This window comes from Oncorhynchus mykiss, chromosome 22, assembly GCF_057628025.1.
Source record: "Oncorhynchus mykiss isolate SJ-2025 chromosome 22, ASM5762802v1, whole genome shotgun sequence".
Taxonomy (NCBI): Eukaryota; Metazoa; Chordata; class Actinopteri; order Salmoniformes; family Salmonidae; genus Oncorhynchus; species Oncorhynchus mykiss.
The window spans coordinates 19,379,194-19,393,175 of NC_143043.1; the positions used below are offsets into that span (position 1 = coordinate 19,379,194).

General features: G+C 44.8%; 1 protein-coding gene across 13 annotated transcripts in view; it reads right to left on the reverse strand.

Moving 5' to 3' along the window:
* Positions 1–13,982, reverse strand: part of pkp4 (plakophilin 4) — a 123,054-nt gene that overhangs the window by 87,435 nt on the left and 21,637 nt on the right. For 2 of the 13 annotated variants that reach the window (XM_090215670.1, XM_090215676.1), the window contains exon 1: positions 12,514–13,077. The exons of 10 other annotated variants lie outside the window; for them this stretch is intronic. In XM_090215670.1, coding sequence (XP_090071796.1) covers positions 12,514–12,531 — 18 coding nt within the window. In that variant the 5' untranslated portion in view covers positions 12,532–13,077. Of the gene's footprint in view, positions 1–12,513; positions 13,115–13,982 lie in introns of those variants that run through there. One more of the 13 variants, XM_036958886.2, reaches the window with a different exon arrangement.

The window sequence follows — 13,982 nt, forward strand, 5'->3', positions numbered from 1 at the left end:
TGCCATGTCAGAAAGCTAACGTTTAAGTTCCTTGCTCAGAACATGAGAACATGTTGGTGGAGGAGTCTTCAATATTCCAATGTAAGAAGTTTTAGGTTGTAGTTATTATAGGAATTATAGGACTATTTCTCTCTTTCTCTCTATACCATTCCTATACCTTTGACTATTGGATGTTCTTATAGGCACTTTAGTATTGCCAGTGTAACAGTATAGCTTCCGTCCCTCTCCTCGCCCCTACCTGGGCTCGAAGCAGGAACACATCGACAACAGCCACCCTCGAAGCATCGTTACCCATCGCTCCACAAAAGCCGCGGCCCTTGCAGAGCAAGGGGAACAACTCCTCCAAGTCTCAGAGCGTGTGACGTTTGAAACGCTATTAGCGCGCACCCCGCTAACTAGCTAGCCATTTCACATCGGTTACACCAGCCTTATCTCGGGAATTGATAGGCTTGAAGTCATAAACAGCTCAATGCTTGAAGCATTGCGAAGAGCTTCTGGCAAAACGCACGAAAGTGCTGTTTGAATGACTGCTTACGAGCCTGCTGCTGCCTACCATTGCTCAGTCAGACTGCTCTATCAAATATCAAATCATAGACTTAATTATAACATAACAAAACACAGAAATACGAGCCTTTGGTCATTAATAATATGGTCGATTCCGGAAACTATCATTTCGAAAACAAAACGTTTATTCTTTCAGTGAAATACGGAACCGTTCCGTATTTTATCTAACGGGTGGAATCCCTAAGTCTAAATATTGCTGTTACATTGTACAACCTTCAATGTTATGTCATAATTATGTACAATTCTGGCAAATTAATTACGGTCTTTGTTAGGAATAAATAGACTTCACACAGTTCGCAACGAGCCAGGCGGCCCAAACTGCTGCATATGCCCTGACTGCTTGCACGGAACGCAAGAGAAGTGACACAATTTCCCTAGTTATAAGAAAAACGGTTTTGTTATATTTCAATCTTCTGTGATGTATTTAAAGTGCAATATTGGGATGCAAATTCAAAATGGAAAACATGTCAACTCTATATCTGACATGGTATAGGTATCTTCTTTCTTTAAGCCCATAACCATGTGTGCGAGATGTATACTTTTGCTTCAAAGTAGACGTGTTTAAGACTACCTAGAAGCACTCTGTGTGACCCTAAAAGGTTTTTAATTATACTTATGCTAAAATGTTTATTCTATTCTCCTGAGCCATTTAATATATGTTCGTATTTTCATAGTTTATTATTTCCTATTATTGCAATGTCGAAAATGAACTTGCAAGTAAACATTGCGTTGATATCCTGTACATATGACTAATAAAACGTTCAACTCACATACAGCAGACAGACAGGAACAGTGAGTTATATCACAGCAATCTGTGCTACAGCCCCGGCACCAGAAAATGTCCAAATCTCCCTATTAATTAAGACTAGAGATCTTATCTGACATCTATTTCTCACTTCCTCACTGTCTCTATTTGATGTTGCAGTGGCCCAGCAGCACTCAGTGTCCCATAGGGCTCAAAAGTAGTGAACTTTACAGGGAATAGGGTGCCTGATCCAGGCGCTGCAGGAAGAGGGCACGGACACTTGTCACCCGAAAGGGCTGCAGTTCCATTATGGATGCTTAGGGACATTTTACGTAACGAAGGCAGATGGCTTTTTTCTTGACCGGGGGTTGAGAGAAATCCTCTGGAAACATATTTGTTCATTAAGTGGCAATGGGGCTTGACAGTTCTGCTCTCTAGCAGCAGCAGTGTGCGGCTGCTAGCGTATTCTAATGAGGCCCACGACATAGCTGAATGTGGGGAGGATATATATATATAGAGAGAGAAAGAGAGACAGAAAGAAAGAAAGAAAGAAAGAAAGAAAGAAAGAGAAAAAGAGAAAAAGTGAGAGAGAAAGTGAGAACGAGAGAGAGGTGAGAGGGAGAGAGAGAGAGAGGAGAGAGGGAGAAAGAGAGAGGGAGAGCGAGAGAGAACGAGAGAGAGTGAGGAAGAGGGAGAGAGAGGAGCGGGAGGGAGAGAGAGGAGAGGGAGAGAGCGTGAGAGAGAGTGAGTGAGAGAGAGAGAGGAGAGGGAGAGCGCGCGAGAGAGAGAGAGGGAGAGAGAGAGAGAACGAGAGAGAGAGTGGGTGAGGGAGAGGGAGAGAGAGCGCGAGAGAGAGAGGGAGAGAGAAACAGACAGACAGCATTATTACTCACTGGAAATCACTGCTACACAAAGTCACCTTGGGACAAAACTCTGATTTTGAGAGGAAGAATGTACAGGCTGCAGTAGTGACAGACATTTGTAAGCAATATGCATAACACTATGCTAGCAAAGTGAACAAGAAAATCTAAGCACTGAACAAGAGAACTGATTTCAAGGCCTCCTACAACACTACTTAAAAGGTCTTAGTAACTTCATCTAAAAACCTCAAGTAATATGAAGAATTTCATAACATTTCATGGAATGCTATTCATCACTTGCCTGATGACTCGCCCTGAATTTAATTCCGCTGCTCTATCGATCGCTACATACATTCAGTCTGAAACTGACACCCTAGAAGTCGTTTCTGCGACTCCAAAACGAAGGGCGTTGTACGAAAACAAATGAGTTAGGGATTGGATCGTCTCTAACAAATCAGAGTATCAAGTATCATGTCATTATCTGGCCCAACCCATCGGTTTCTGGGACCAATCAGAACAGTCAGAATGTGTTCGCATTCTAGAAATCATCGGGGAGGGAGGCGAGAGAGTGGAGAATAAACTTTTGTGGGCGTGGCGTATGGCTGGAGTGATGTGGATGGGTAGCCAGGCAAATTCCTCAGATTCCGTTTCAGTATTTTCACATATAGAAAACAAATCTCTGTTGACATTGTGTCAACCGACCTCTCTGATGACAGTCTATGTGAAGCATGGCATTCAAGGTCTTCTATACACTGTACATATGATCCTCAGAGCTCTAGCTTCTCACATGAAGACGTTCACTTAGATTACTAGCAGACAGCTCCCTGGACCACGATATCAGCCACCCAAGCCATAGACTGTTCCCTCTGCTTACCGTCCAGGCAAATGGTACCGGCGCACCGGACCTCGGAACAACAGACTCCGAGAGAGCTTCTACCCCTAAGCCATAAGACTGCTAAATAGTCAATCAATGGTACCCAAGCTATCTGTACTGACTCTATCTTCCACTGATGGCACACTTACTGGACTATATATATACACACACACCATAGACACACTCACTCCCACACACTACACTGTCACTCCCACACAAAATCCTCACACACACACACGCACCGACACAACACTGTCACGGCTGGCTGAAGGACTGGACCAAGGTGCAGCATGGTAAGCGTACATTTTATCTTTATTCAAAAAAATGCCGACGACAAAACGAAGAACAAAAACCAAACCGTGAAGCTTTGGGCTACGTGCCCTGAACAAAGACAAAGGTAACTTCCCACAAAACAGGTGGGGGAAAAGGCTACCTAAGTATGGTTCTCAATCAGAGACAACGATAGACAGCTGCCTCTGATTGAGAACCACACCCGGCCAAACACATAGAAATAGAAAATCCTAGAACATAGACTGCCCACCCAAATCACACCCTGACCAAACCAAAATAGAGACATAAAACAATCTCTATGGTCAGGGTGTGACAAACACAAACACACGTGCACACTCACACACACTTTTACAATCGTCATATGCTGCTGCTACTCCGTTCTTTATTTTACTCTCATCTATTATGATGCCTTCATGTACATATCTACCTCAAGTACCTGGTACCTCTGCACATTGATCTGGTACTGGTACTCCCTGTATATACAGTTGAAGTCAGAAGTTTACATACACCTTAGCCAAAAACATTTAAACTCAGTTTTTCACAATTCCTGACATTTAATCCTAGTAGAGTTTGGATCACCACTTTATTTTAAGAATGTGAAATGTCAGAATAATAGGAGAGAGAATGATTTATTTCAGCTTTTATTTCTTTCATCACATTCCCAGTGGGTCAGAAGTTTACATACACTCAATTAGTATTTGGTAGCATTGGCTTTATATTGTTTCACTTGGGTCAAACGTTTCGAGTAGCCTTCCACAAGCTTCCCACAATAAGTTGGGTGAATTCCTCCTGACTCGCACACACTTTTTCAGTTCTGCCCACAAATTTTCAATAGGATTGACGTCCGGGCAATACCTTGACTTTGTTGTCCTTAGAAGGATGCTTGGGGTCATTGTCAATTTGGAAGACTGTGGAGGTCTACAGAGGACCAGAGTGCAACTTGTTTTTGTTTGGGAACACACACACACACGAATCATGCCTTCATGATTCGTGACCGCCGGTGTGGCGGTAATACGGTCACCGCAACAGCCCTATCTGTGACACAGATAAGAGGATGGACGAAGAGGAAGGACGTTTTCCTCTCTGCATCGGAAACATGAACGTGGAGTTGCATCTTGGGCTAGATCATTAAAATGCCATTAAAGAGGCTGTCATCTGTGTGTCTGCTGAAGTGACAGCCAGCGCCTGGCACGGAGGCTGTCTGAGAGAGAAGAAACAGAGGCTGCGTCCCAAATGGTACCCTATTCCCTACTGGTGCACTATGTTTGACCAGCGCCCTATGGGCTCTGGTCAAAAGTAGTATCTACACTTTGTAGGGTATAGGGTACCATTTGGGACGCGGAGGCGAGAGGGCGAGAACAAAAGAGGATTCCTCTAATCTTATTTTGCATCTTATCAATGGCCGTTTTATCACAGAGAAATGAACAGACAGAGATTGGACCACAAATTTGGATCGTTGGTCTCTCTCCAAAACCCACATGATTCTCTGTAGACTACTGCAGATGAGGTGGTTTTGTAAGCTACACATCAGAAGACGGTGTCTGCATCCCAAATGGCACCCTATTCCTTAAGGAGTGCACTACGTTTGAGCACCCGTAGGGCTCTGGTCAAAAGTAGTGCACTACATAGGGAATAGGGTGCCATTTGGGATGCATACAATATCCTCCAAGCTCACATAAAACAGCCTGATCGTAGAGGGCTGCTGTGCCGTTGTGTTGTTCTGCCTGGCTGGCTGTACCACAAAAGCTGCTGCTCTTATGATCTGCTGCTGTTGCTGTTGATGATGATGCCTTCTGCAGCTGAATGAAAGCAACACAAAAGCCAATCTGTGTGTATTTTAGGACACAACAAAGATCCAAACACTGCCAAAGAAGGGCAATAATTTCTTCCTTTCGGACTGCCATTCATCTGGGCCTCACAAACATACATTTCCTCTGGTAGCTCGATAGCTAAGTATTTTCCAAAATGTGGCTCCAGGCACGGTCTCTCTATGAGGAGAGCAATGTAGAAACGTTCGATCCTGCCATTATATTGCTATTGCAGTGAATAAAGGGATGTAAGTAAGCCGACCTGCAGTGTTAGTTCAGCCTACATCAGTACTCGTTGGTGGGAGAGTCTGGGCTCTGTACTGTCGAGAGATGGGCATCTCTGAGAGAGCTGCTAGAGCTCATGGGTAATCCACCCTGGCACCGCTTACTGCGCTTTCTGGTCTTCCTTAGGGATTCCGAGTGAGGACGGCCGAGTATATGTAGGATGGCCGAGTATATCCTTACTGTATTACACCATCACCCCATGGTGCTAGAAGCTTCTTAATGGTCCCAGTTAGGGCTGTGGCGGTCACGAAATTTCGTCAGCCGGTGATTGTCAAGCAAATAAGGGCAGGGAAAAAAATACACGTTATCTATGGTCTTAATGCACTTAAATAGTGAATGGAGGACACTTTTCCCGTGGTTAATTTTCATGCCAGCCAGGTAGGCTATACTCCTGTTGTAAAGATAGGCAATGTGCTTTATATTAGGAAAGTTGAGAAATAAATATAGTAAGCCTAGCCTATAGAAAGCTGATGGGATCCTCCTCTTTTTAATAGAGGCCATCACTCTGTTTTCTCCCACAATTGCATAGCCTATAGAAATGTTGCGTAACATGAGCACATGGGCTGTCATGGAGTGTTTGATTCGATTTTTGATCACATTTGCATTGACGTCAGTGTGATAATAGGGACAACGCAATGCTGAGTAAAAGGCAGTTAGCAAGTTTGGTAAGCTTCTAATGACCATCAGCAGCATCAGAGCTTGGAGAAGCCCAATTACCGTGACTAAACGGTCACGTGGAATATGACTGCCTTCATGACTCGCGACCGCCGGTGTGGGGGTAATACAGTCCCCACAACAGCTCTAGTCGCAGTCGCACTGGTACCTGTTTTTTGTCACGCTGCTGTTGATGCCTTCATGGCTACTACTGATGACACTGATGAGGAGGACTGTGATGGAGAGACGGAGGAAAGGAGAGGGTTGTCCCTGGGCTGGGTTGAAACAGACAGACAGACCTGAGTGTGCCAGGGTCAGCCCAGTACACACTGCCCCCCTCCATCATGTCACGTTGGCAGCAGATTATCTGCCCTCCGTTCTGCCAGTCAGTCAGCCACTGCAGTGACATCAGGCTCCTGCTGAGCAGCCCAGTGAAACAGCCCGCAGGCTGCAGCCACTGCTCTGTTCTCTCTATCTGTCTATCTCCTCCTCTCTCACTCTCCGGTCCCATAGGATAATTGCTCCAAGAAGGGCTTCCATTTCTTTCATGGCTATAATCGAGGCGGGAATGCTTTCAGATTTCTCCTGGCCTGTCACAGCGGTAGGTGAGAAAAGAAGAACGAGGAGTTAAGGCCAGAGGTAGCTAGCTTCCTAGTCAATTGTATTTAGAGGCCTTAGTTCCTCCGCAGTGGTGGAACGGCTTCTGCCATCATGGCAATTTGAACCTAACTCCTGCTTTTTTCCCAGCAGCAGATGTAGAGATTCCACAAAAAAGTCAAACCCTGCCTTTTAGTCAACGGCCAAATGGGTGTATTTCTTTGACTTCTCCAGCTCCAAGAAACACAGGTCCACACAGAGGTCACTTGGATTAGTCTGCCAGAATGGAGGATGGAGGAAGCATTGCATTGTGATCTCAAGAGGGCCATTTTTCGGGTTTGCTTTTCGTTGCTTAAAGAGGTCGTCACATTTTGAGCACTCAAAGCAAGGACACCCCCCCCCCCCCCCCCCCCCCGAGCAGTGCTTTACTACACCACATACCAGCTGCAGAGGAAATTCTGTGTGTGTGTGTGTGTGTGTGTGGTTTGGATTTACTATCCTTGTGGGGACCGGAAGTCCTCACAACAATAGTAAAACAAGGACAATTGTGGGGCCATTACACCGGTCCCCACAAGGAAAAGGCTTTTTTAGGCTTTGGGGTTAGGTTCAGGGTTAGGGTTTTGGGGTTAAAGTTAGAGTTAGGTTAAGGGTTGGGTTTAGGGGTCAGGGAAAAGAGAGAGAGGGAAAAGAGAGAGAGAGAGAGAAGAGAGAGAGAGAGAGAACTTCTGTGAGTGTGATGTTTACAGTTCATTTTTGTTGTTTATTTCACTTTTGTATATTATCTACTTCACTTGCTTTGGCAATGTTAACATATGTTTCTCATGCCAATAAAGCCCCTTGAATTGAGAGGGAGGGAGGGAACATTATAATGCATGCTCAGCTCAACTGCCTCCTTGTCTGCTGTGAATGGCACCACAACCCTTACAGGAGCTTCTCATCTAAATCACTGTCTACTGGTATTAAGAGAATTATTGCAGGGACATGTGGTGTGGGAGAGCTGTTGTCTTTACACTTTACCACTCAGAGGGGGGTATGTTTTTTAGACAGAGATATTTGAATCTAGATCCGTCTCTTTATATACAAACACACATACATACATACATGCATACATTCATGCATACATACATATATATATATATATATATATATATATATATATATACTTCATGACCAAAAGTATGTGGACACATTCTCGTCAAACATCCATTTCAAAATGAATATTGCCGCTTTTTACACATTCTTAAAGTGAAGGTCTTTTAAGGGAGTATGCGAGCACATTTGTTAAGTCTGGCTAGGCACCAGCCGAACTGAAGCACGCTTACGCCTTCAGACAGCAGCTCCAAATAGTCCCCGTTGTGAACGGCTAGGCTAGGCTAGGCTACATTACAGCTTAAAGAATTCCTCTTGGGTTGTTGACTTAGTTACACCCAGTGTCACCCAGGGCAGGCCAGGCTGAGGTGATTAAGTCGTAAACTAGGCCGCTCCGGAGAGGAGGAGTCTGGATGAACACATATAGCAACTTCCTCCTCTTTTCCTGCCTTTCATTATTGCGGGGGCATATTGGACCCTTCGGCTGTGCAGGACAACGTCCATAGTAGAGGATAACTCTGAATCAGCCAGCTTTCCCCCACACATCAGATTGAGAGTAGGAGTACACTTTTCTTCTGTTCTCGCATATTCTACCACATTTTCCATGTTGCCTTTACTAACTTAAGGGTAGCCTAAGCTTTCGCAATGAGGGAAAAAAAAGGCTCACGTTTCACTGTGATTATTCACTGTGTTATTGTCTTAAGCCCACAATACAGCGCTCCAGCACTCAGTTCACAGGGATAACCTTGCTAATGTGGCAGAAAAAGCATTAAAAAACATGGGGGTTTTGCTGAATTCACAGAATATGAGAAGTTGACTGGCCGAGTGCCATTCTGCGGCTTCCCTTCAGTCTCCAGCTTCATTCCACTTCAGAAGTAATTGATAAGAAAGTAGGTCTTAGATTATATACAAAAACACCCGCTCAGCTAAATTAAATTATAATAAGATAATAAATATTAGAGAGAGAGGCCATGTCTGAATAACCATACTAGCGTACTAAGAGGAGGACCATCATCCTAAGTGAATTTCATAAAAATGGTCAAACGTTAAAAAAGTTATCCTTTTTAAATGAAACTATACTAAATATATTCACATGTTACCAAACAATTGATTAAAACACACTGTTTTGCAATGAAGGTCTACAGTAGCCTCAACAGCACTCTGTAGGGTAGCACCATGATGTAGCCAGAGGACAGCTAGCTTCTGTCCTCCTCTGTGTACATTGACTTCCATACAAAACCTAGGAGGTTCATGGTTCTCAACCCCTTCTATAAACGTACACAACTTCCGGAGGTTGTCCTCCAACCTATCAGAGCTCTTGCTGCATGAACTGACATGTTGTCCACCCAAAGGATCAGCGAATTAATCTAGTACTGAAAGCATAAGCTACAGCAAGTTAGCACTGAAGTGCATAAAATGTGATGAGTAGATGACTGAAAGAGAGAGAGAGAATGAGGTAGAGAGCTTTTTTTCACTTTCACTTTGCTAGCAAATGCAGCTAGCTAGTTTAGTCTACTCAAACACCAGGCTCAAATGTTAGCTAGCTGGCAATGACTATCCAACACAACCCTGGAACTCTTAAGGTAAGCTTTTGATTTTATTTATTGTCACCTGGGCCCACCTGTGTAACTGATTCATTTCTCTAAACTCTGAATAGAATAGGAATGGAGTTATAGGCCTACTCAGGCTGGTTATAGGCAAACTATCACATTTGATTTATACTGTATACTTTAGCCAACATGTTTCAAGAAGGCCACCATAGTGCCTGTGCCCAAGAACACTAAGGTAACCTGCCTAAATGACTACCGACCCGTAGCACTCACGTCTGTAGCCATGAAGTGCTTTGAAAGGCTGGTCATGGCTCACATCAAAACCATTATCCCAGAAACCCTAGACACACTCCAATTTGCATACCGCCCCAACAGATCCACAGATGGTGCAATCGCTATTGCACTCCACACTGCTCTTTCCACCTGGACAAAAGGACCCTGGGACTAAACACCTCCCTCTGCAACTGGATCCTGGACTTCCTGAAAGGCCGTCCCCAGGTGGTAAGGGTAGGTAACAACACATCTGCTACGCTGGTCCGTAGCATGGGGCCCCTCATGGGTGCGTGCTCAGTCCCCTCCTGTACTGCCTGTTAACTCATGACTGCATGATCAAGCACACCTCCAACACCATCATTAAGTTTGCTGACAACACAACAGTGATAGGCCTGATCCCCGACAACAATGAGACAGCCTATAGGGAGGAGGTCAGAGACCTGGCAGTGTAGTGCCAGGATAACAACCTCTCCCTTAACATGATAAAGACAACGAAGATGATTGTGGACTACAGGAAAAGGAGTACCAACAAATTTACACACTTGTGACAAATACAATTGGATTTGATTTGATTTTGCCCTTCTATCCTATTGAAACAGGATTGAAGACAGAAACAGATCATTTGGTTCCATTTTAACATATTTATTAATGAAACCAAAGTGCTGTTACATACGTAAACGAAATAATTAAATAGGTAGCCTATAAAACTAAAACAATCCACATGTTCAAATCAAAACGCCTGATAAACATATCGTATCCACATTCCGAATCTCCGGTGCCGACACATTCAGAAATTGAAAGATTTTGTTTAAAAGCGATGACGAGGGCCACGAGAACAAAAAAAAAAACACTTTTCAATGAGAAAACAGAAACCCGCTTTAAAAAAATACTTCTGTTTTCAAAGATGTAGCCTACGATGCAATTCTCGTGATTAAGGAGAACAAAAAATACTTAGCTTGCATTTGAACACCACCACAGAAGCTTCACTATTGTTTGGCTACTTGAAGAGCGCTAGGGCCTACCACTCGCAGCCCAACTCTTCCAATGCATTGTGGAAAAGTGTGCATCGAATTCTACTAGATGAAGAGCCGAAATGAGTATTACATCCTGGCATTTAAACCATTCTTAAACCATACTCGATTTAAAATAGACTCGATTTTTGAAAATTCACATATACTCCATTTTCGCAGCTGAGAACGCGTCATTTGCGATTGCTTTGTTTCCCCGTTATTCGTTGATTTCGGAAGCGCATCCCCATACATTATTAATCAGCTGTTGACAAAGCAGAAAAGAGTATGACATCTGGGCATTTAAAGTATACTTTATTTTTTTTTTTTTATGTTGCATGCTATTTTCGCATACTCAAACAGCCTAATATTTGGAACGCAAGTATGGGTATTCTCTAGTGGTGTGGGGGCTGTGCTTTGGCAAAGTGGGTGGGGTTATATCCTTCCTGTTTGGCCCTGTCCGGGGGTGTCCTCGGAGTGGGCCACAGTGTCTCCTGACCCCTCCTGTCTCAGCCTCCAGTATTTATGCTGCAGTAGTAGTTTATGTGTCGGGGGGCTAGGGTCAGTTTGTTATATCTGGACTACTTCTCCTGTCCTATTCGGTGTCCTGTGTGAATCTAGGTGTGCGTTCTCTAATTCTCTCCTTCTCTCTTTCTCTCTCTCGGAGGACCTGAGCCCTAGGACCATGCCCCAGGACTACCTGACATGATGACTCCTTGCTGTCCCCAGTCCACCTGGCTGTGCTGCTGCTCCAATTTCAACTGTTCTGCCTTAATATTATTCGACCATGCTGGTCATTTATGAACATTTGAACATCTTGGCCATGTTCTGTTATAATCTCCACCCGGCACAGCCAGAAGAGGACTGGCCATCCCACATATGCTCTCTCTAATTCTCTCTTTCTTTCTCTCTCTCGGAGGACCTGAGCCCTAGGACCATGCCCCAGGAATACCTGATATGATGACTCCTTGCTGTCCCCAGTCCACCTGACTGTGCTGCTGCTCCAGTTTCAACTGTTCTGCCTTATTATTATTCGACCATGCTGGTCATTTATGAACATTTGAACATCTTGACCATGTTTTGTTATAATCTCCACCCGGCACAGCCAGAAGAGGACTGGCCACCCCACATAGCCTGGTTCCTCTCTAGGTTTCTTCCTAGGTTTTGGCCTTTCTAGGGAGTTTTTCCTAGCCACCGTGCTTCTACACCTGCATTGCTTGCTGTTTGGGGTTTTAGGCTGGGTTTCTGTACAGCACTTTGAGATATCAGCTGATGTACGAAGGGCTATATAAATAAATTTGATTTGATTTGATTTGATATTCTGTAACGGCCAGAGAGTTAAGTTAATTTCAAAAACCTTTCGAGGTCTTAACGAGAGAAGAAATAAAACTCCCAAAGTCTCTGAGTGAGATGGGTGTGAAAGAGCAAAAAAATTATGGCTGTAATAAGCTGAAATGGTGGCTGTAATAAGTTGAAATGGTGGCTGTAATAAGCTGAAATGGTGGCTGTAATAAGCCATTATGGAGGTGTCACACAGATAGTGGGTCAGAGAACAGTAAAGACTAAAGAGGGAGCAGCAAAGCCAGACAGCGTCCCAAATAGCACCCTGTTTCCAATGTAGTGCGTGATTGGCTCTGGTCAAAAGTAGTGCACTACATAGCGAATAGGGTGCCATTTGGGACGCGGGCCGGGAATAACTAGCAGTTCCCGTCTGAAAACCCTGACATTAACATCAAACACTCTCTGGCTCATTAGCAGTCAGGAGCGGAGGAGGCACAACTCCACAATGAACAGAGAACGCAATCAAAGAAATCCTGGCCAGCCTGTCCTTGTTTGGGCATTGGGCAGAGCAGGGTGAAGACGCACATGGAGAAGTTTTAACAGAAATATAGGGGGGGTTTAGCATACTGACTCACCATGCAAGCACTCGTCATAAGCCTGTCCACAGGCACAGGTTAGCATGTTTAAACCAGGCAGGATCCCTCGAAGGTCTGCCGCCTCACAATCACAGGAAAGACTCGTGCAGAACCAGGAAAATAACTACAACCCCAGCATCAACGGTGACCTCCACAAGGCACCCGGTTTCCTCCTCCTTTCCCTCCCTCTGTCTCTCTCTCCAACTCCTTTTAAACACTGAGGACGGATTAATTTACACTCTCCCAAATCCCAAACAAGAATTGCCTCCGAGGCATGTCTCCATCCAGCGTTTTAAAGTACAGAACTCTCTATGGCTACTCTATCTTCCTCTCTCTCTCTTTCTCTCTCTTCCTCTCCGTCATTCTCTTCCTCTCCTCTCTCTCTCTTTCTCTCTCTCTCTCCCTCTTTCTCTCTCCCTGCCTCACTTACTGCCTTCTTGTCCTGACTAAGCCTAAGGAGGAGCGGCCGAGCAGATGAGCACTCCGGGGGAAGGAAGTGACATTGACAGGTGCTCTCCAATGGAACTCTCCTTCCTGTTGACTTGGGTAAACAATGGGAGTGTGACGCGCTGCCAGGGAGGAAGGGGGAGAGCGAGAGAGCAGCAGAGGGAGGACTGTGAGTCAGAGCGTGTCCTGACACAGATGGCTAATCTCTCTGTTTGCACTAGATGGCTCTCTTGATTGTGGACACGCAGCACCCCCGGACATAACTTAGTCCCCGGTTCCTACCAGCTAGGACTGACGGCTAATGGTCAAAGGACAAAGCATTCTGTGCTTGTTAGCTGTGTTCACAAACGGTAAGGGTTGCGAAGAGTCCCGTGATAAATGTCATGGTAAAAACGACAGCCTCTTGACAAGGCACTTTCTACAGTGATCTGGGCCAGCTCGCACTAGGTAAACGATAGTACCACTGTTGATACAGGGTGGGTGTGTCTAAGAGTGCAGGGATAAAGTACAGCCTGACTGTACCTACTCTTTAGCAGTGGTGCAATATGGTAGGTGTGACAGAGGTTTGTGTACCTTCTATCGGGCTGTGTTACAGTGTGAGAGGTGTGACAGAGGTTTGTGTACCTGCTCTGTGGCAGGGAATGATGCAGGTGTTTTTTGGGCACTATGGGCAGGGATACCGTTTGAGAGATGTTATGGAAGTTGAGTAATCTCGGGTAACCCAGAACTAAAGTCTTGCATAATCGGTCAGACGCTCGATTAAGGTCTTGGTCTGTACATGTTAAGAGAAGAGATACTAGAATGAGGATCGGAACCGGAACGAAGAGCTCCGCCCTCTCTCTTGGCAAGTTACGGGCAAGTGTACGGACCAAATGTCACCTCCCCTTCGTAAGATGCTAACCTGCGAAATCGGGATTTTTCCAAATAACCAGTGAGAAAAAACCTCAGCAACTGTTGCTGCTCGTTATCAATCGGTACTCATAGTATAAAAACAGAGCCTCGGTATCATTTATGTTCACATA